The 21,213-nt window shown below is 40.2% G+C and overlaps 1 protein-coding gene across 1 annotated transcript in view; it reads left to right on the top strand.

Annotated features, from left to right (window-relative positions):
* Positions 1-15,913: 15,913 nt before the first annotated feature.
* Positions 15,914-21,213, top strand: part of gfra3 (GDNF family receptor alpha 3) — a 48,940-nt gene continuing 43,640 nt past the window's right edge. Inside the window, exon 1 of the mRNA XM_060887050.1 lies at positions 15,914-16,553. Coding sequence (XP_060743033.1) covers positions 16,511-16,553 — 43 coding nt within the window. The 5' untranslated portion in view covers positions 15,914-16,510. The remainder of the gene's footprint in view (positions 16,554-21,213) is intronic.

Here is a 21,213-nt window from a genome sequence, read left to right as displayed (position 1 = left end):
GAGATGAGTGGCCAAAGACAGCTGATAAAGTTCTGTCTATGTCACATTTTTACTGTGAGCTTTGATCAGATCCTCATGTAAAAGAGACCAATAGGAGGACACTATAGGATAATACAAATCTCATTAGGCAGCTACAAATGCTATGGAATATTTTATTCTCATAGACTTGAGTCAAAAGTACCATCATTTCTGCATTAATGAAATCCCTCTTTTGGCCATTTTGCTCTTTCCACTTTGTGACGTTACCCTTTTTATGTCAATTTGGAGTCATCAACCACAAATCAGCTGTAATTTCTGAGTGATTGATATTTATCAACAAACATACATAGATACGAATATGAAGAACGTGAGCATTTTATGGAACTTGTAAATCTGGCATGGATTTTTAGTTCGTTTTGGCTTATTCAGTCATTTACACACCACTTTACTCAAAGACTGATGAATAAGAGTCACTGTCTGTTAAAGAATTCTGACTAATTTTTATTGAGATCATCTTGTACAGTGAAACAAGCACTAATCAGTAACAGTTAAAGCTCGGTTTACTGATCAAACGGTTTGGGGTTCAAACCCAAAGAACTGCTATGATGACACAACTGGGCACTTGAGCAAAATCCTAAACTGTCTCTACTCAAGGGTGCGGTATCATAGCTTACCCTGTGCTCTGCCTTCCTAACAAGCTGGAATATGCTAATAGAAGGATTTCAATATACAGTAATGTGTATGTGATCAAATAAATGCTTCTTCTAGTCACAAAGTTTAAAACAGGGTTAAAATGGTTCCTGCATATGGTACTCGTACCTTTAAGAGCGTCCGTTAAACACTGCCTCACACACGAGTCAGTCGATGGTTTATTCTCTGTGTCGCGTCTGATTAATTCATGACCTTCTCATTTCTGTATTAACATCGGTCACATTCCTGTGAGGAGTCAGCTGCACGGTGACAGGAGTTCCGCTGCCGTAGGGTTGGCACATTTGCACATCTGTGAGCCCTAAAACACACACACACACAAACACACACACACACACACACAAATACACAACCTCATCTTGAGACGACGAGGATCTAAATTTCCACTAGAAGGCTCGCCACAGGCTCCTGCAATCTGTCCAGTCTTAAATCTCCCATCTTCATCTGTCACCCACAGCTAACTTTTCAGCAGACTTTCTTTTTTTTTTTTCCAAAAACACTTTCAGAGCAATGTGTGAATGACAGACAGCTTTGCGCTAACTCCCTGGTTTGACAGTTGCTTGTTTGATGACGGTGAAGGTGAAATAAATTAATTGTCTAATGCAGAGAAAAAAAGGGTCCCTCGGTTCCTCGTTTTCTGTCTCGTAATTCTTTTTTTTTCATTCATGAGCTGCTAACGTGATGTCTGCAGGGGAGAGAAAACAGGATGGCAATTTAACTGCCTGTACTGGGAAACAATGAGCTTTTTTCCCCCTCTGTTCATAGCTACTCAGTTATACGATAAAAAAGTAAGTGGCCAGCTAGCATAGCTGCAGGCTTCCTTCCAGCTGTACGTGCTAGAGAAGTCGCCCTTCCCAGCTTCTTTGTAATAGACCTGTGATTTCTGCTGTGCATCCAGATTATGATGCTCACTGATTGAAAATAGACTCATTAACATTATGCACTAGTCTGATTTAGAACAAAAAGCACACACTGGAGGCTGTAACTGAACTGTGATGCAGGTGTGAGTGTGTGTGTGTGTGAGAGTGTGTGTGTGTGAGACTCGGGTATGAGGATATAATAAAATAAAGCTACATGATTCAATTATGAGAGAATCTGAGATTTTGACAAAGAACACACGAACGCAATCAGATTTGTGATTAATGAAGCCATAGCTCACTGGAAACCTTTGAAATGTGTAATCAATACTGTCACAAGAAAATAATTAACAATGGAGTAGTAGTCTAATGTGTTGTTACCACCGTTACCAATGCAAAGCTGTGTCTTGTACCATGATGTGCCAAAGATTATCATTATTTTTTTAATAATAATCAAAGAACTTTACATCATACTGCTTTTTAATTATTTTTTGTTTAGTAAATGTAAATGTGGTTGAATGTCCAAAACTGGAGCTATCTCCTGTTATCGTTTATATTATAGCAGCTATAAGCATTCGTTCCCTCACCAGCCTCTCTATCCAGCCTTGGAGTTAATAAGACATATAGACACAGCTTAACACGTTACCAAGATACAGGAAAGTGTAAAATGTCCTCTAAACTGAAGATGTTCCCATGGCAGCAGTATTACACTGGAGGCTCTTTCCATAATTTATATTTAAAAAAGTAACGAAACTTTCACCGTACCAACACGGATTAATTTTTCATTACAGATTTTCACACTGCGTTTAACTCTGGGTTATTATCGATCTAAACCCCGCTTTCTCTTTTCCGCTTAACAAAAACGACTGGGTGGATAGAGTCAGGTGGTAAAAATGAAGTTGGGTTAAATGCCTGATCAACTACATGACAAACGGAAAAAGACCTCTTAGGACTTTTCACACATGAAATATCCCCTGGTCGGTTGTAAACACCAAATAAACAGAATCCTGGATTAAGTTGTTTGATGTTTCACACTGGTTCTTCATCATTCAGTTCAATTCAGTTTATTTAAATAGCGCTTTTAAGAATTCACATTGTCTTAAAGCAGCTTTAAAGAAGCATAGAAATAGAAAAAAAAATACATTTAAAGTTTAGAATGACGTTACTATTTATCTCTTTTCTATCCATAATGAGCAAGCCTGAGGCGATGGTGGCGAGGAAAAACTCCCTGAGATGATATGAGGAAGAAACCCTGAGAGGAACCAGACTCAGGAAGGAACCTCATCCTCATTTGGGTGACACTGAACAGTAGATAATGACAATGCAATTAGTGTCTGTTTTACAAAAGTTTATAGTTGTGCAACCAAGAGCTCCTGAGGAACTCGGTTCATAGTGGAGTTCAGCATGGACCCTAATTCCAGCTTGAACACTAATTCCTTCCTGCTAACCTTAACCCTAACCTTCAAATGATTGCTGATGAAGACCAGACCAGAGATCCTCTGACGTCTCACACTGTACATTCCTCAACCCTGGTTTAACCATATTTGCATGTTTGCTCCGTAAACCACCATGATTGGCTTTAAATAACAGCTTGTCTCATGCTTTTGCATCAGTGGGGAAAAAAGGACAGTCACCCAAGCAGATATTGTTATCTTTCACAGCTTTCTAATCTTTTTTATTTTGTGTCGTGTAATTGACCAGGTGTTCATGAAAATTCGATTGCTGGTAATTTATTCACAGCATAAATGTCTGTGCTATAAGATACATAATAAAACCTCTCATTTTGAGGATGATCATTTATAAGAAAACAATAAATAGTGAGTATGGTGACAGTATTGTAGTTCTGCTTCACTTCAGGTTCTATCATGACAGTGCATCATTGAATATTTTCCTATCCCAGCATGCCCTGTCCCGCTCTATTCCAATCTTCTGTGTGCTTCTGAATCCTGTTCGATTACTATAAGGGTTGTAAGGGATTTTTTTCCCCAGTAAGCAACGTTTGAGAAAGTCACACTATAATTATAATCCAACAAAAAAAATCTAGGAATAAAATGCAGATGTTTCAAACAAAAGAGACGTTAAAAGCAGATCATTTAGATCAGTGTTTGGGCATTTCCAGGTGTGTATTCGTACAAATGTGATGTTCTTGATATTTAATTTTATTCATATACGTTCTTTTGTCTGATTGAATATGTTCTGTTTATGAAAGCAGGCATGTCTCTGTGTGTGTGGTGTGTGTGTGTGTGTGTATGTGTGTGGTGTGTGTGTGTGTGTGTGTGTGTGGCGTGTGTGTGTGATGTGTGTGTGTGTTTGGTGTGTGTGTGGTGTGTGTGTGTATATGTGTGTGTGGTGTGTGTGTATATATGTGTGTGTGTGTGTGTGTGTGTGGCGTGTGTGTAGCGTGTGTGTGTGTGATGTGTGTGTGTGTTTGGTGTGTGTGATGTGTGTGTGTGTTTGGTGTGTGTGTGTGTGTTTGGTGTGTGTGTGTGTGTGACATGTGTGGTGTGTGTGTGACGTGTGTGTGTGTGTGTGTGACGTGTGTGTGTGTGACGTGTGTGGTGTGTGTGTGTTTGGTGTGTGTGTGTGTGTGTGTGTGTGTGTGTGTACACTAATCTACTGTACATGCAGTTATCTGTGATTGTGTGTGGTGTGTGTGTGTGTGTGTGTTTGGTGTGTGTGTGTTTGGTGTGTGTGTGTTTGGTGTGTGTGTGTGTGTGTGTGTGACATGTGTGGTGTGTGTGTGTGTGTGTGACGTGTGTGTGTGTGTGTGTGTGTGACGTGTGTGTGTGTGTGACGTGTGTGGTGTGTGTGTGTTTGGTGTGTGTGTGTGTGTGTGTGTGTGTGTGTGTATACACTAATCTACTGTACATGCAGTTACCTGTGATCGTGTGTAGGTGTGTGTAGGTGTCACAGCTTGTTGTAAACATTAACAATCAGCTGAACAGACGCCGCTAATTCAGCTTGCTGATAAAACGTGTCGATGGCTCTTTGTATCGCTGTCATTGCCGAGGCCAAGTTAGGCACGTGTGTTTTCTGGTCAATATTGGTACTAACCACTTTTTCAAAGGGCCTTTGTTTGTCTTTCCTCAACCCCTCCCTCCCTTTCTCTCTCTCTCTCTCTCTCTCTCTCTCTCTCTCTCTCTCTGTTAGTGTTTCTGTAGAGATTAAATCATTTGTATTTTCTCGGGCTCCCAGTGCTTTTTTATGTTCTTTACTTTCATTTCGAAAACCATTTAGTTGCAGGTACAACACTGCCATTAACGAGCGATGTGGCTGCGTATGGATCTGATGTTCCCTTCTAAGTAAATGTGCACACGCGCGCGTGTGTAAGTGTATGTTTGGCTCTTGGGCAAAAGCAAGCAGTCACAGAGACAGTAAACTAAACACATCTGCCAACTTCCCCTTTCAGCCTCAGGTTATCAGAGCCACACTGAGCAACCGATTAAAAGAAGAAAAAAAAAAACACCCATAAAACAAATACCACTCATTTCAACTGCAGTGCCTTTGTTTCAGAAAGTAAAGCAGAAAATAATAATAAAAATGAAACTCGCTTTGGCTTGATTCTCATGGAATCTTTCTTTGCTTTGTAAAGATGCATGAGAATAATTTCATGTCACAATTGTAATATTAATAAAAGATCTCATACTGCTTCTTTATTTCAAACCTAATACTTAGGATCGTGTTCCTGTGAAGGTCGGAAATAAGCTTGTGCTGTAGGCTTTAAAGTTATTTAAAACAAACTCTGGAATTACGAGTAGAAAAAAATATTTTGACATCCAGTCGTTGAGGAAAAACGTCTGTTTGTGTTCAGATGATAAATTGTGTCTGTTAATATGGGCAAAATAGTCATATTGCAATAGTATTAATTAGCTGTCAAGTTTTAGATTTAGGTTTATTAAAATTCCTTTGAGGGGGCACGGTGGCTTAGTGGTTAGCACGTTCGCCTCACACCTCCAGGGTTGGGGGTTCGATTCCCACCTCCACCTTGTGTGTGTGGAGTTTGCATGTTCTTCCCGTGCCTCGGGGGTTTCCTCCGGGTACTCCGGTTTCCTCCCCCGGTCCAAAGACATGCATGGTAGGTTGATTGGCATCTCTGGAAAATTGTCCGTAGTGTGTGTGTGTATGAGTGAATGAGAGTGTGTGTGTGTGTGCCCTGTGATGGGTTGGCACTCCATCCAGGGTGTATCCTGCCTTGATGCCCGATGACGCCTGAGATAGGCACAGGCTCCCCGTGACCCGAGGTAGTTCGGATAAGCGGTAGAAAATGAATGAATGAAAATCCTTTGAGTTTTTTATATTGCTTTTTTTTTTTTAAGATTTATAGTCATTTTTATACATTGTAGGCAATTCATCATCAATCAATCAGCACACAATGAATGTGCTTTTATTATGTTTTGTATTTAAGCTTTTAATTAAACATGGTTTGGGACATACAATCTCTCTCTCTCTCTCGCTCTCTCTCTCTCTATCTCTCTCTCTCTCTCTCTCTCTCTCTCTCTCTCAACCCGTGAAGCACTAAGGTTTTACTGAAATTCTTATTTACTGAAACGATTAAAAAGGGAAATATCTGGGAATATTTCCAGTCTGTGTGAAACAAAATGTAGTAAGTGATTGTTACAAACACTGATAATACACTTCCTTTCTTCCTCCTAACACAAATCTAAAAATAAAATTTTTTTTTTCTTTTCCAGAATATTTCTTTGCTTTATGTTTTGGATTGATGTCTTGTTACAGGATTCTTCCATATTTCACGGTTTGGTTTTGTTCAGTAGAAACGTTTTAAAGAAATGTTCCTCCTTTTTTGCTCAGAAACTTTAAGAATACAGTTTTTTCTTCTCATTTCCAAATGAACAATAAAACAATACACGTAACAAGAACTCCCGGCTTTATTTAGAACGATTCACGATTAATTGTTCTCCCTTAGAAAAATACTGGGAAATGATAAGAAAGGAAATGATAGTGTTTAACAATAAGTGTCCCACGTGTGCACACGTGTGTTAACATGGAATATCTGTGAGCTAAATGTGTGTTTAACACACTGTGGGGTCTGCATGCATGTATAATATGAAGTGTGAGTGAGTGTGTGTGTGTGTGTGTGTGTGTGTGTGTGTGTGTGAGTGTGTGTGTAACATAGAGGACCGGTGTAGTGTGAATTACAGTAATTGCCTTGTTTGTTTTTGTTTTGCTGGTTCTGTGGGCTGCTAAGCCACTGCTCCACTGCCTCTGATTGTTTGTCATTTGCCATTTCGAGTGGAACTAACAAGCATACAGCGCAAGTGGGATTGAGAAATTGTGTGTGTGAGTTTGTGATAACGGCAGAAGAGAGAGAGAGAGAGAGAGAGAGAAAGTGAGAGAGAGAGAGTAAAAAAAATTATATCCCTACTTTTGTTTTCCTTCCTGCCTCCGTCTTGTCACAAATCTTTCCACCTACGCACATATTCATCTGTTACGACGGCCACGTCTCTATGGCACACACTGAAAGCTAGATTATTGCATTGACGTAGATCTGTGTGTGTGTGTGTGTGTTTGTGTGTGTGTGCTTGTGAAAGTGTTCACAGGACACCTGAGTCACTAGGAAGTACATTATCTCTAATGTCCACTTCTATGAAGTGACCTCATGAAGGGCTGCTTCGTTGCGCTTGGGGTGAGATAAGAGGCTGATAGTGGAGTGTCACTGAAAAAGGTCATGGCCATCGTAAAGCAATGATGGAAAGCGAGAGAGAGAGAGAGAGAGAGAGAGAGAGAGAGAGAGAGAGAGAGACAAAGAGAGAGAGGGAGGTTGTGATGAGAGAAGAGAGACCGAATGAGGAAAGAGGGAGAAAGAACAGAGCCTCATTAGGATGGATTAACATCCGCTGAAATAAAAACTTAATGATTGACAGTGACATAAAAAAGTGAGGAAGAAAACAACAGGGCCGGTAATTGAGTTTTTTAATACTATTAGAATACTGTTATTCGTTGTTTGTTAATATAATGACAGCATCAACAAAATGACAGTAGACCAGAGAGGCCATTAAGGAAAGCAGCCTCTCACTTCATCTCAGCTCATCATTAAGAGAATTTACAAGTGAATCAGAAGCTAATCCACACACAGCTTTGAACGGTTCAAGGTTCAGGATCTCGCTTGAGGGATCTATAGAGGCTCTTAGGAGGCCTGGGATTAAACAATAAACTATAACAGCAGGCGTTAGAGTCTCAAACACTAAACAATAATCTCCTAACGCAGACAAAATACTTTCTCACCGATAGATAGATTTAATAATTAGGCTTGAAGAGACATATGTATGTATATATGTGTACATGGATTGTATGCAGGTTAATAGTGATGGATGGATTAATAACATTCAGTCAACTAGAGATGTATGTTTTTTATGTATAAAATTATATTTGTTTTCAATGGATATATGTATTTGTATATACATTTGGGAAAATTTAGGGATAAATTTAAATGTACAAACTCCCTGAGACGATATGAGGAAGAAACCAGACTCAAAAAGGGGACAATCCTCATCTAGGAAGAATGCATCTCTGTGTAGATGAATAAATGGGTGTATAAGTAGCAATCAGGCCCGTACATATGGATGGATGAGTGGTAGGAAAGCAGACTGGTAAAAATGAATGAATAGATGGATTAATAGTTATCAGGTTGGCAGAAATCGACAAATGGATAAATGGATGGATGGATGGATGGATGGATAGATAGATAGATGGCTGAGTAATAATCAGTCTGGTTTAGATGGATGGATGGATAAATGGATAGATGAGTAGTAATCAGGCTGGTTCAGGTGAATAAATGAATGGATGGATGGATGGATGGACGGACAGATGGACGGACGGACGGATGAATAAATAGTAACCAGGCTGGTTCAGACCGATAGATGAATGGATGAATGGATGGAAGGATAGATGGATGCATGACTGAGTAGTAATCAGGCTGGTTCAGATGAATAGATGAATGCATGGGTGGATGAATAATTAGTAATCAGGCTGGTTTAGATGGATAGATGGACACTATAAAACATTCACCTGTCTGAGAAAACATACTGTAATCAACCCAAAGACCCCAGAGTAGACAAAAAGATAAGAAATTGTCTAAGTGTGATTAGTGTGTTGTTATATTTGGAGGACATTACTGCCATTTTCCCCGACAGGTTCTGAGCTGTTATTACTGTGGATGAGGGCATAACCTTGCATTGGGTAAGAAATGACATACTGTATAAGACTTTTTTTTGTCCAAGAATCTGGCTTTTCACTGACAGGGTGTGCAATTCAGCTGGAGTTAGAAGGTATTTTCAAGGCTATTTTGGTATTCCACCTGCTGTTCCAAATAAGTTTCGATAAAATTGAGGTCTGTTAAAGTGTTCCAGATTGCTTATGTACCCTACAGCCATCATCCTGGAACATGTGAGTGTTGTGTTCTGCACAGACAAAAAAAAAACCTCAGAGTCCAGACAACAAACTCACCATCTGCTTTTAAGCAAAATTGCATTCATCCAGATGCACAACCCAGTGACAGAGATGGATAATAAAACTTTCCTATTGGTGGATTGGTCTATTTGATGTACACATTGTGAGAAAAACGCTCTGTAATTTGCGTAACCTTTAACACCAAATTCTCACTGTAGAATTTTCTTTCTTCGAGGTAAAAGACTCAACAGAAACACATTCATGAAAAGTGTTTTTGGGGTCCATTTTACATTGTTTACAATAATTGTTGCTTAAAAGAATAAATATAGGATCTGTTGGAAGAAAACTGATTGGACAGTTGCTCTTAGATGCAACTCAGTTGCTGACGTACAGTGAATGCACTAAAGGGACAGTTTGGCAAAGAATGAATTATAATTAGATTTATAGATTTATAAATCTATATAGATTTATAGATTTATTACAATTACAGTTTAGCGAGAATATTGTAGATCAGATGATGTTTATTCAGTGTCTGATTTTTTTTTTTTTTGCCCCAGAGATAATTCCTATAGAATAATAATAAATGTAATAATAATAAATTGTAAACTGCATCTTCAGCTATTATTAAACTGCAATGTTGCCATTAAAGCCTACAGCCTACAGCATCTCTGTCTGTAGTATCTCTGTAGTATCTCCACTATTATACAAATCTGATAACAATTCTGAAGCTCAACAATGTAATTTAAAGCAAACATACAAATGTGTGTTTATAATCACAGAAAGCATTTTGGACTTCTATTAGAAACCTATGCAGCAGTGTGTGAGTGAGTATAAAAAAATGAAGGATGTATAAAGAGATAAGTGGATGAGTTTGGGGAGGATTTGACTCTGGTGTTTGAAAATGTTCAGCCAGATGGAGGACAGAAGCTCAATAGCACTTCAGCTGATTAGGTGAATGACACCTAGTGCCTAGACTCAACCCCCCACCACACACACACACACACACACACACACACACACACACACACACACACACACACACACAAGGCACAGATGACCAGGCTCCTGCCTTCTGGTGTCAATCAGTTTAATGTATGCATGTTGTTGTGTTAACATAATGGCTCCTGTTGTAAGTGCTGTAGCTCTTTGTTAAGACTTTGAACCCTACACCTCCACACGGAGAAGATTTAAAGCCTTGCCATCTCCGTTTTTACCCTGTCAGCTGAACTTTGAGCTTTAATATTGCAGCGCGCATCCATCATCCATCCTTCCGGGCTCATCTCCAAAGTGGAATTTCCTAAAGTGGACCTCTATGTAAACAAGTGGAAAAATAATATGCTGTGAGCCAACATTATAACCAGAATCTCCGCCCTCATGCTCCACACTTTAATAGCAGTGTGTATATGTGATCCTGATAAAAAGACAAGAAAGTTGTTTTTTATGCTTGTCTGGTTGTTTTGTAAGTCACATGGCATGCTGTTGATCACAGAACTGCTTGTGTTACATGACACAGTCTAAGACCAGGAAATAACCTACACGATTTCGCACACTTCAGCGAAAAATTAGGGACATCCCTATAGCTGACCAACTCACATCTCATGTCACTTTGCCTGGATTCACACACACACACACACACACACACACACACACACACACACACACACACACACACACACACACACACACACAGTATCACAGAGCAATATCCTTTTCTCATAACATTGGATCAAATTTAATAGAAATGTCTCCTTATTGCTCCTCTAAGTCAAAAGTGTCTGACAGACCAGATTAAAATCAGAAAAAACATGTGAGAGAAAACTATTGGCTGCAGTACTAGTAATTTATAAATAGATTTAGACTACCTTTTATACATATGTCTTTTTCGCATCAAAAGGTTCTACATTTTATTAAAAAATCATCTGCATAGATATTAGACACTTTCTTTTCACTCCTCTAAGACCCTTAGAACATTAAAGTCTCTGACAGATAAATGCATTAGATGTCTGTCCCGGATTGTTCTTATTTTCCTGGACAATTTATGTTTCCTTGAGACCCCTTTGGCACTTGGAGTCACCCCATGCTTCCTGTCCTTTAGGGCACTCCTTTGTCTCTGATGACTCATAAACCTGTATAGATAAAATACACAATAAGAAAGTAACAAATTTATTTATTTATTTATTGAAGAAATCTAAATTTTACACATTTAACACAATGTCAAATGATGTCATTGTGTCAAATTTTTAAAACATAAAACGTTACAAAATTACAAATTCTGTTAGTTAGAAAAGTATAATTTGTCAACTTTCCTACAAATTTTTATATTAAATCAAATAGAATTTGGATAAGAAGTAAATTAGGATTAGAAATAGAATAGAATTAGGAGTGTGGTTGCCATTTGTTCTATATTTCTATTAATTCCATGTACAGTATGTGGTGCTGGATGGTGTTAAGTGCAAGAAAATGTTTTGTCAAACAGCATTCAGTTTTCGGTGCTGAGTGTTAGAGAGTGTTCTGTGCTGGACCGTGTTCAAGTGCTGAACAGTGTTCAGTGCTGGACTGTGCTCAGTGCTGGACTATACTAAGTGTTGGTCCATGTTCAGTGCTGGACAATCTATAGTGTTAGTCTGTGTTCAGTGCTAGACAGTGTTTAGTGCAGGGCAATGTTCAGTGCTGCACTATGTTCAGTGTTAGTCCTTGTTCAATGCTGGACAATGTACAGTGGTAGTCTGTGTTCAGTGCTAGACAGTGTTTAGTGCAGGGCAGTGTTCAGTGCTGCACTATGTTCAGTGTTAGCCCTTGTTCAATGCTGGACAATGTACAGTGTTTGTCTGTGCTAGACAGTGTTCAGTGCTGTACTATGTTCAATGTTGGTCCGTGTTCAGTGCTGGACAATGTACATTGTTGGTCTGTGTTCAGTGCTGGACTATGTTCAGTGTTAGTCCATGTTCAGTGCTGGACAATGTACAGTGTTGGTCTGTGTTCAGTGCTAGACAGTGTTCAGTGTTGGTCTGTGTTCAGTGCTGGACTATGTTCAATGTTGGTCTGCATTCAGTGCTGGTCAGTGTTCAGTGTTGGTCTGTATTCAGTGCAGGGCAGTGTTTAGTGCAGGGCAGTGTTCAGTGCTGAACAGGGTTCAGCGTTGGTTCAGCAGTGGTCTGTGTTCAGTGCTGGTTCAGTGCAGGGCAGTATCAGTGTTGGTCTGTGTTCAGTGCAGGGCAGTATCAGTGTTGGTCTGTGCTCAGTGCTAGATAGTGTTCAGTGCAGGGCAGTATCAGTGTTGGTCTGTGCTCAGTGCTAGATAGTGTTCAGTGCAGGGCAGTATCAGTGTTGGTCTGTGCTCAGTGCTAGATAGTGTTCAGTGCAGGGCAGTATCAGTGTTGGTCTGTGCTCAGTGCAGGGCAGTATCAGTGTTGGTCTGTGTTCAGTGCAGGGCAGTATCAGTGTTGGTCTGTGCTCAGTGCAGGGCAGTATCAGTGTTGGTCTGTGTTCAGTGCTAGACAGTGTTCAGTGTTGGTCTGTGTTCAGTGCTAGACAGTGTTCAGTGCAGGGCAGTATCAGTGTTGGTCTGTATTCAGTGCTAGACAGTGTTCACTGTTGGTCTGTGCTCAGTGCTAGACAGTGTTCAGTGCAGGGCAGTATCAGTGTTGGTCTGTGTTCAGTGCTAGACAGTATTCAGTGTTGGTCTGTGCTCAGTGCAGGGCAGTATCAGTGTTGGTCTGTGTTCAGTGCAGGGCAGTATCAGTGTTGGTCTGTGCTCAGTGCAGGGCAGTATCAGTGTTGGTCTGTGCTCAGTGCAGGGCAGTATCAGTGTTGGTCTGTGTTCAGTGTTAGACAATGTTCAGTGTTGGTCTGTGTTCAGTGCTAGACAGTGTTCAGTGCAGGGCAGTATCAGTGTTGGTCTGTATTCAGTGCTAGACAGTGTTCAGTGTTGGTCTGTGCTCAGTGCTAGACAGTGTTCAGTGCAGGGCAGTATCAGTGTTGGTCTGTGTTCAGTGCTAGACAGTGTTCAGTGTTGGTCTGTGCTCAGTGCTAGACAGTGTTCAGTGCAGTATCAGTGTTCTTCTGTGTTCAGTGCTAGACAGTGTTCAGTGCAGTATCAGTGTTGGTCTGTGTTCAGTGCTAGACAGTGTTCAGTGTTGGTCTGTGCTCAGTGCTAGACAGTGTTCAGTGCAGGGCAGTATCAGTGTTGTTCTGTGTTCAGTGCTAGACAGTGTTCAGTGCAGTATCAGTGTTGGTCTGTGTTCAGTGCTAGACAGTGTTCAGTGTTGGTCTGTGCTCAGTGCTAGATAGTGTTCAGTGCAGGGCAGTATCAGTGTTGGTCTGTGTTCAGTGCAGGGCAGTATCAGTGTTGGTCTGTGCTCAGTGCAGGGCAGTATCAGTGTTGGTCTGTGTTCAGTGCTAGACAGTGTTCAGTGCAGTATCAGTGTTGGTCTGTGCTCAGTGCAGGGCAGTATCAGTGTTGGTCTGTGCTCAGTGCAGGGCAGTATCAGTGTTGGTCTGTGCTCAGTGCAGGGCAGTATCAGTGTTGGTCTGTGTTCAGTGCTAGACAGTGTTCAGTGCAGTATCAGTGTTGGTCTGTGCTCAGTGCAGGGCAGTATCAGTGTTGGTCTGTGCTCAGTGCAGGGCAGTATCAGTGTTGGTCTGTGCTCAGTGCAGGGCAGTATCAGTGTTGGTCTGTGTTCAGTGCTAGACAGTGTTCAGTGCAGTATCAGTGTTGGTCTGTGCTCAGTGCAGGGCAGTATCAGTGTTGGTCTGTGCTCAGTGCAGGGCAGTATCAGTGTTGGTCTGTGCTCAGTGCAGGGCAGTATCAGTGTTGGTCTGTGTTCAGTGCAGGGCAGTATCATTGTTGGTCTGTGCTCAGTGCTAGATAGTGTTCAGTGCAGGGCAGTATCAGTGTTGGTCTGTGCTCAGTCCAGGGCAGTATCAGTGTTGGTCTGTGTTCAGTGCAGGGCAGTATCATTGTTGGTCTGTGCTCAGTGCTAGATAGTGTTCAGTGCAGGGCAGTATCAGTGTTGGTCTGTGCTCAGTGCAGGGCAGTATCAGTGTTGGTCTGTGCTCAGTCCAGGGCAGTATCAGTGTTGGTCTGTGCTCAGTGCAGGGCAGTATCAGTGTTGGTCTGTGTTCAGTGCTAGACAGTGTTCAGTGCAGTATCAGTGTTGGTCTGTGCTCAGTGCTAGACAGTGTTCAGTCAGTGTACACTTAGTGCTCAGTTTCCATCCTACACCGTGTTGTATTGTACATTTCAGTAGTGTTTGCTCTGTCTGTTTTCTGACGCCTGCTCTGAGCCTTTGGTTGTGAAGTGCATCATGGGAAAAGTGTCCATCGCCCCACACATTATATGACAGTAAACCCAGTGCATCAGTCGCCTCTTTCAGCTGTAGACACACAGCCAACATCTCTGTTACACCTGAGACTCAGCAGTGACGACACACTACAGACACAGACGATGTGTTCGGCTTCTGCAGCTCATTTTTCTTCAAGTTAATTAGAGAATTGCACGTTGGACAGTAAAAGAACTTAATAAATTGAAAAAGACTCCAGCTGTGTTGTAGCACAGTATGATTTCCCTACTCACACACACTCACACACACACACACACACACACACACACACACACTGCTCATTAACTGATGAGTTATATCAGAAATTCTTGCTCCAACACACCGGATTTAACTCATCAGTTAATAAGCAGAAGAATCTGATCACATAAGCCACAACTTTAAGCAAGTAAAACCGATGCTCTTAAGATTTCACACGGGTTACATCGATCGACTTGAAAACGTTTGCAGACGTGACACCACGTAGGTTACATAAATGTGTTAAAGCAAAAGAACCGTTCTTGGTTTCTTGAAGAACTGTTTAATGAAGAAGCGTTGTTGTTTCTGTACTGAAGAATTATTTAATAAACATATGTTTAACAGATTTTATGTAGTTTTGTTGTGGGAATTTTTGTTCCAATGGTTCCCCGTCCTGGAGTTTCCCTGTCCCTCAGTCCTGGCATAAACATGTGCGTTAACTCAGAAATGGCTTTTTAATTAGATGATAAGTTGTCAGCTGTATGAGAGCAGGGGAAGTGTGTAGCGCACGGTGAACAGAACATACAACCAGGGTTTGGACCTGTGAAAGGACTAAAATTTGACCCTGGATGATATATTCTTATAACGACATCCTTAAAAATAAATATTAAAATTAAAAAAGAACCTATTAATAACCTATAAATAATCTGTTCTTTGCATGAACCTTTAAAGGTTCAGTGTTGAGAGTGTGTTTCTATCAAGATCTAAGGACCAAACTGTCAAACAAAACAAACAAACAAACAAAAAAATAATCAAAGAACACTTGAAGGTTCCTTTGTTAGACTGTGGGGAAAGTGACTCCAGCTGTGGTGTAGGTTGTTGTGGTAATTTCCCTGCACAATCTCTCTCTCTCTTCCTCTCTCTCTCTTCCTCTCTTCTCTCTCTCTCTCTTTCTTTCTTCGCTCTCTCTTTCTCTTCTCTCTCTCTCTTCTTCGCTCTCTCTCTCTCTCTCTCTCTCTCTCTCTCTCTCTCTCTCTCACACACACACACACACACACACACACACACACACACATGCTGCTCAGCTGATGACTTGAATCAACTCAACTAGCACAAAATGGTCTTTACATGATGAGGAACCTTCTCTACGATGGGAATTTATTATTTTACAAAGGTTTACAAACCCACACAAACAAAGCACTTAATAATGCCTATTTTACGCCATTAACACAGTTTTGATAGTGAGCATCACCAGACTCCTTTAGTCTCCTGTTAATCCGGTGTTTGGGTCTAGTCTGGTTATGTGGTCTTCCCTGCTGTGTTTGGAATCACGCACGTGGGGCGTGTCCAGGCGCGTGGACGTTTCCCGAGCCAATCAGGAGACAGCCGCCGCTCGTCAAATTCCCCCTCACGAGTTTGAGCGCTCGGTTATAGCGGACTGCTGGCGCGAGCGCAACCGGAAACGCTGCTGGACTTAACCAAGACTTAACGGAGACCCTTTACTCCGTCCAGCTGTGACGACGCTCTCTGTGTGTATTTACATCTCCTTGTGCATGTGGATCATAATCTCCACAGCGCTAATGAATTACCTCTGAGATATTTAACGGGTTGGAGTCGGGTATTTCTTTTTGTGTGCGTGTGTGTGGGTGCGTGCGTGCGCAACGCACGCGTTTAACGTTTTTTGAACTTTACCGTTTTTTTTCTTCTTTTGCAAGTATAAGCACCGTTACATAGACATTATTACTCCAACCGATTTGCAATGCGTTATTGAACGACACAGACGGCAACGGATGACGTTCGGGAAGTTTGATAGCATTTTGTGAGCGTGTCTGTGCGTGTAAAACTGCGTGCGCGTGGATGGACTTGCTGTGTGTCATAGTCGGCTGTGTGTCGGGCTGAAGGAAAGCACGCGCGCATTTAATAAAAAATAAAATAAAAAAAGTCTACAACCTGTAAAGGTAGTTAAGTCCGTGCGTGTCTCCACACGTGTTGCGAGCTCCGGATATACCAACAACAGCACCCGTGTCTCCATCCGTGAAGGAAATGTTTCGACTGGGAATCCTCCTGAACCTGCTTTTCATCAGAGGTAAGGACTCGGCGCGCGCGTGGGGCTCCGGTGCATTTGTTTTCTCGTGCCTGTAAATGAGCGTGCGAGCGCGCGTTCATGCATTTACCATACCATTACCATATATGGTGCGCATATATATATATATATATATATATATATATATATATATATATATATATATATATATATATATACATAAGCAGAGTTGCAATGTATCCAGAGAGCAGGTCGAAAATCACACAGACAGTCTGTTACTTTTCATTCTTGCAGATGTTGGAGGTCTCGCACATCTAGACGGTCAGTGCATTTCATCATTTAATCCCAAACTGCATCGTGTGATTTACGTTTTATCCCGATCTGCATCTATTAATTTACTTGTAATCCCGCTCTCATCATTTACTTTGCATTGCATGTAACGTCCCCGCCATCCAGTATCCAGTATCCAAACCCACAGCAAAGCTTTGAATGAACTCACAAAGTGTCATATTCCATGGTTCCATGCCATGTTACACACATTCAGCAATGTAGATCTCCCTGTATATTTATTTTCTTGTTTTTGGGGCTTTATTAAAAGTGTAAATAAGTAAAGTTCAGGAGGAGTCGTTACTGGTTAAGAAACTGAACCTTTGTTATTTGACTCTTTACGCAATCAGTGCGCTGTGACAAGGTGATGTATCAGTGTATTTTGTTGTCCGAGGTACATTTAGATCTTCAGAGGCACACCAGAGATTTTTTGGGTTTAATTATGTGCCTTAATTATGTTGTATAAAAGTAGCCGGTGTTTTTTCCCCAAGCCTCTTATTTTGCGCGTCATTTATTGCTCCTGTCATTAGACAGTTGCTGTGTAGGCTTTTAATGAATAGTCTATATATAGATATATACACACATATTTATAGATAGAATGTAATATATGTGATGCTGTAAGAAGTCATTTGCCTCAGACTGTTGATACGGCCGTGTCTAGGCTGGTTATTTGCCTGATTTAATCCCAAGCAGGATGCAGACAGACACGATTTATTGAGAGATGATCCACGTCTTAAAATATGATTCCCCCGACATATTACAGATATGATAGGAGACCTCTGTCACTGACAATATACAGCGAGTTAGCCTGTGAAGATTTCTCTCTCTCTCTCTCTCTCTCTCTCTCTCTCTCTCTCTCTCTCACACACACACACACACACTCTTTCTTTCTCTCTCTCTCTCTCTCTCTCTCTCTCTCTCTCACACACACACACACACACTCTCTCTCTCTCTCTCTCTCTCTCTCTCTCTCACACACACACACACACACACACACTCTCTCTCTCTCTCTCACACACACACACACACTCTCTCTCTCTCTCTCTCTCTCTCTCTCTCTCTCTCTCTCTCTAATAAAATCTAAAAATCTACATTTTACTCAAAAAGGCAATTATTTACATGGGGACTAGACAAACGACCCCACAAGGTCAGAAGTGTCATACATTCTTATCCTTGTGCATATGATCCACACCAGGATATAAACACACACACACCACACCAGCACACCCAAACTGTGTATTTTGTTTAGTCTAAAGCAGGTCTTATGGACCTTTTGCAGTGCATTGTGGGATTTCTTGAACACTTTGGATATTCTCCGAATAAAGGTTCGTGTCACTTGGTCGCGACTCTTAAACATACATATTTAGTAGCTTTAGTATGTATCTTTTGCATGAAGAACTTTAAGGATCCGGAACAGTTTGTTTTTTAGTTGGTTTGGCACAGGAGACTTATCCTGGTTACCTGTGTGTGTGTGCGTGTGTGTGCGTGCATGCGTGTGTGCGTGTGTATGCGCGCGCGCGTGTGTGCGTGTGCCTGCACGAATCCATCATCCGGAGTGGTGTTTTTCGCGTCGCACCCCGCTGCAGCTGAGACACGCTGTAATGCGCGCGCTGAGCGACAGCGTTTATTTACGAGGCGCTTTAAATAATTGCACATTTGATGCGCGCGCACTTTGCCCACTCCACCGTGGGATCGGGAGGGCCATGCGCGAGTCACGTGACACCAATCGAATTGATAATCTCCCTCTCTCTCTTTCTGTCGGAACATGTGCAAAACGAGTACCTTGTTAGTGATTCGAATCATTCAGTTCGGTACAGTAAAATGATTCGAATCTTTGGATCACTAATTCGGTCAGATTTGTGGTGCAATATAATAATAATAATAATAATGATGATGATGATGATGATGATGATGATGATGATGATTGATGATGATAATAATAATATAGCTATAATAATAATAATAATAATAATAATAATAATAATAATAAGAGTACATTTAATAATTACTATTATTATTATTATTGTTGTTGTTATTAATTGTATTATTATTATTATTATTATTATTATTATTATTATTATTATTATTTATTATAGATTGGATTTTTGTTTATTCAGCTACAAGAGCATTAGTGAGATCAGACACTGATGTTGGGTGAGGAGGTCTGAGGTGCAGTTGGTGTTCCAGTTCATCTAAAGGTGTTCATGGGGTTGAATCAGCCTGAGGGCTCTGTGCAGGACACTCAAGGTCTTAACACATCGTGTGTTCTTAGAGCTTGCTTTGTGCACAGGAGCATTGTCATGCTGGAACAAATTGTAATGTTAAAACAATGACATTGTAGACAGTTGTTTGCTTCAGACAACAGGCAGAAAGCATATAAGTGTGATGGTCAACGATCCACAAACTTTGGTTATATAGTGTGGATAGTGAACCGGTTCATAGATTTGTTTCGAATCAAACATAGCAACATATGCAGTAATAAGGTCCTCATTAAAATAAAATACGCATAATACAATTTTTACGATTAAGTGCCTTGACTGTATTTGCAGGCAACTGGGTTTTATAAGTAAGGCTTAGGTTTTTTTCAAATTGTGTCTATTTACAAGCCAACTACCGAATTTTATTGTGAAGATTTATTATCCCTCGTATTGACACACCGATGGTTAACTTATTAATGATGGTTAAGAAACTTATTTATTATATTTATTATATTTCTGACATTTCTGAAGTTCATATAAAATACACTGGTTGTTGAGATATTCAAGGTTTGGTGTAAACGCTTCCTTGATTGTAAATATTTCATAATTTATATAATTCATATGCAGCAGGCTTTTATATGTCACATTAAACACGTGTTCTACTTGTCATCTTGCAGTTCATTGTGTTTTTATTTACCATTTTATTGATTTACTGTTTCATGTTCTGTAGAAGTGATATATTTCGTTTAAAGGCTGAAATTTGAACCTTGATGGACAGATAAGCCAAATGAGCCTGTGTGGGATGAACTGATTTTATCAGGGTTTATGGGGTTTACAGACAAACTTACAATCAGCACATTTGCAAATGTAGATTAGATTAAATACATGTATTTTCTATAACTAAAGAGTCAGTAAAGTCAGAACTGGACTGATACATGCCAAAGATTTGTTTGAAATGATTTGGCTGTTCATGTAATACACATCGCAAGGTTAAAGATTAAACACAACCAGGTTTATGAGTTACATTTGTTAAACATCCTCCAGGTTTTAAAATTGAGCCTTTCATGTGTAGAAGCTGGTTGTTGATTAGGATATAAACAGAAACACTGTAAATTTTATACAAGGAGAGTGCTATTGCTTCATTCTGGGTGTGCAAATTTAGAAAGTCGTACAGACACCATTTATTGCAGATCCTCGCACTCTAACTCACTATATATTTTTTGAGTTTGAGTTCTGATTTAATGTGAACATGAAGAAAACCTTTATTTAAAAAAAAATGAGATTACAAAACTTTAAGTAAAGTAAATTTTAGAGTTAATAAGAATAGTAAGACAAGTGTGTGTGTGTGTGTGTGTGTGTGTGTGTGTGTGTGTGTGAACCCAGGTGTGTATGTAAGTGTGAATGTGTGTTTTAGTGATAGAAGAGGCAGGAGGCCTCTATCTGAGATTTGACACTAGGTGACAGATGTTAGCAGGTGTGGAGAATCAATCCTACGACAGACTAAACAAACAGTTTCTCATAGTGTTTAGCGGCTGTTCAGGATTCACAGATTGTGTGTCACAATAATAATAAAGAAATCTAAAGTTTTTCATTCCATTCATGGCAATAAGACAATTTCGGTTTGACATTTGATTCTTTGGTTTACTTACAAACTTCAAGTCAATAATGGAATGGAAGTCAATTTATGGGACGTTTTCAGTTAGTATTGTGTAAACAAATGGATGATTTTCTGGATTTGAGTCTGATCTGGATTTGAGTCAGGAGTCTGTTGGAATTCAGTGTGAGATGTGTGTTTTCCCTCTGTTGATAATCTTACACATTATCAACATTTTAAAAACTAGTTTCACCATTTATACACAAACAGTTTAATAACTTAAGAATAAATCTTTATTAAAATACACAAATGAAGCTCTAACTAGGTTATAATCGAAATCCCACCGACTCCATCTACACGGTTTAGGCCACGACCCCTGTCTCTCTGATACAACATTATGTGTTGGAATTACAAATCTCTTCGGATTCTATAAAGACTCTAGTTCAATAAAATTCTGCACTTTACTGTTATTACAAGTAACTTGCCTTCACATTAAATGGATCTCTTTTGATTCTATAATGTTTTCACATTCTGAACTGACACATCACATTATTTTACCATGTTTTATTTCTTATTATTTCTA

Source organism: Tachysurus vachellii, chromosome 14 (assembly GCF_030014155.1).
Source record: "Tachysurus vachellii isolate PV-2020 chromosome 14, HZAU_Pvac_v1, whole genome shotgun sequence".
Lineage (NCBI taxonomy): Eukaryota > Metazoa > Chordata > Actinopteri > Siluriformes > Bagridae > Tachysurus > Tachysurus vachellii.
Note: the sequence above shows the minus strand (reverse complement) of the source record. Positions and strands in the feature narration are given on the sequence as shown.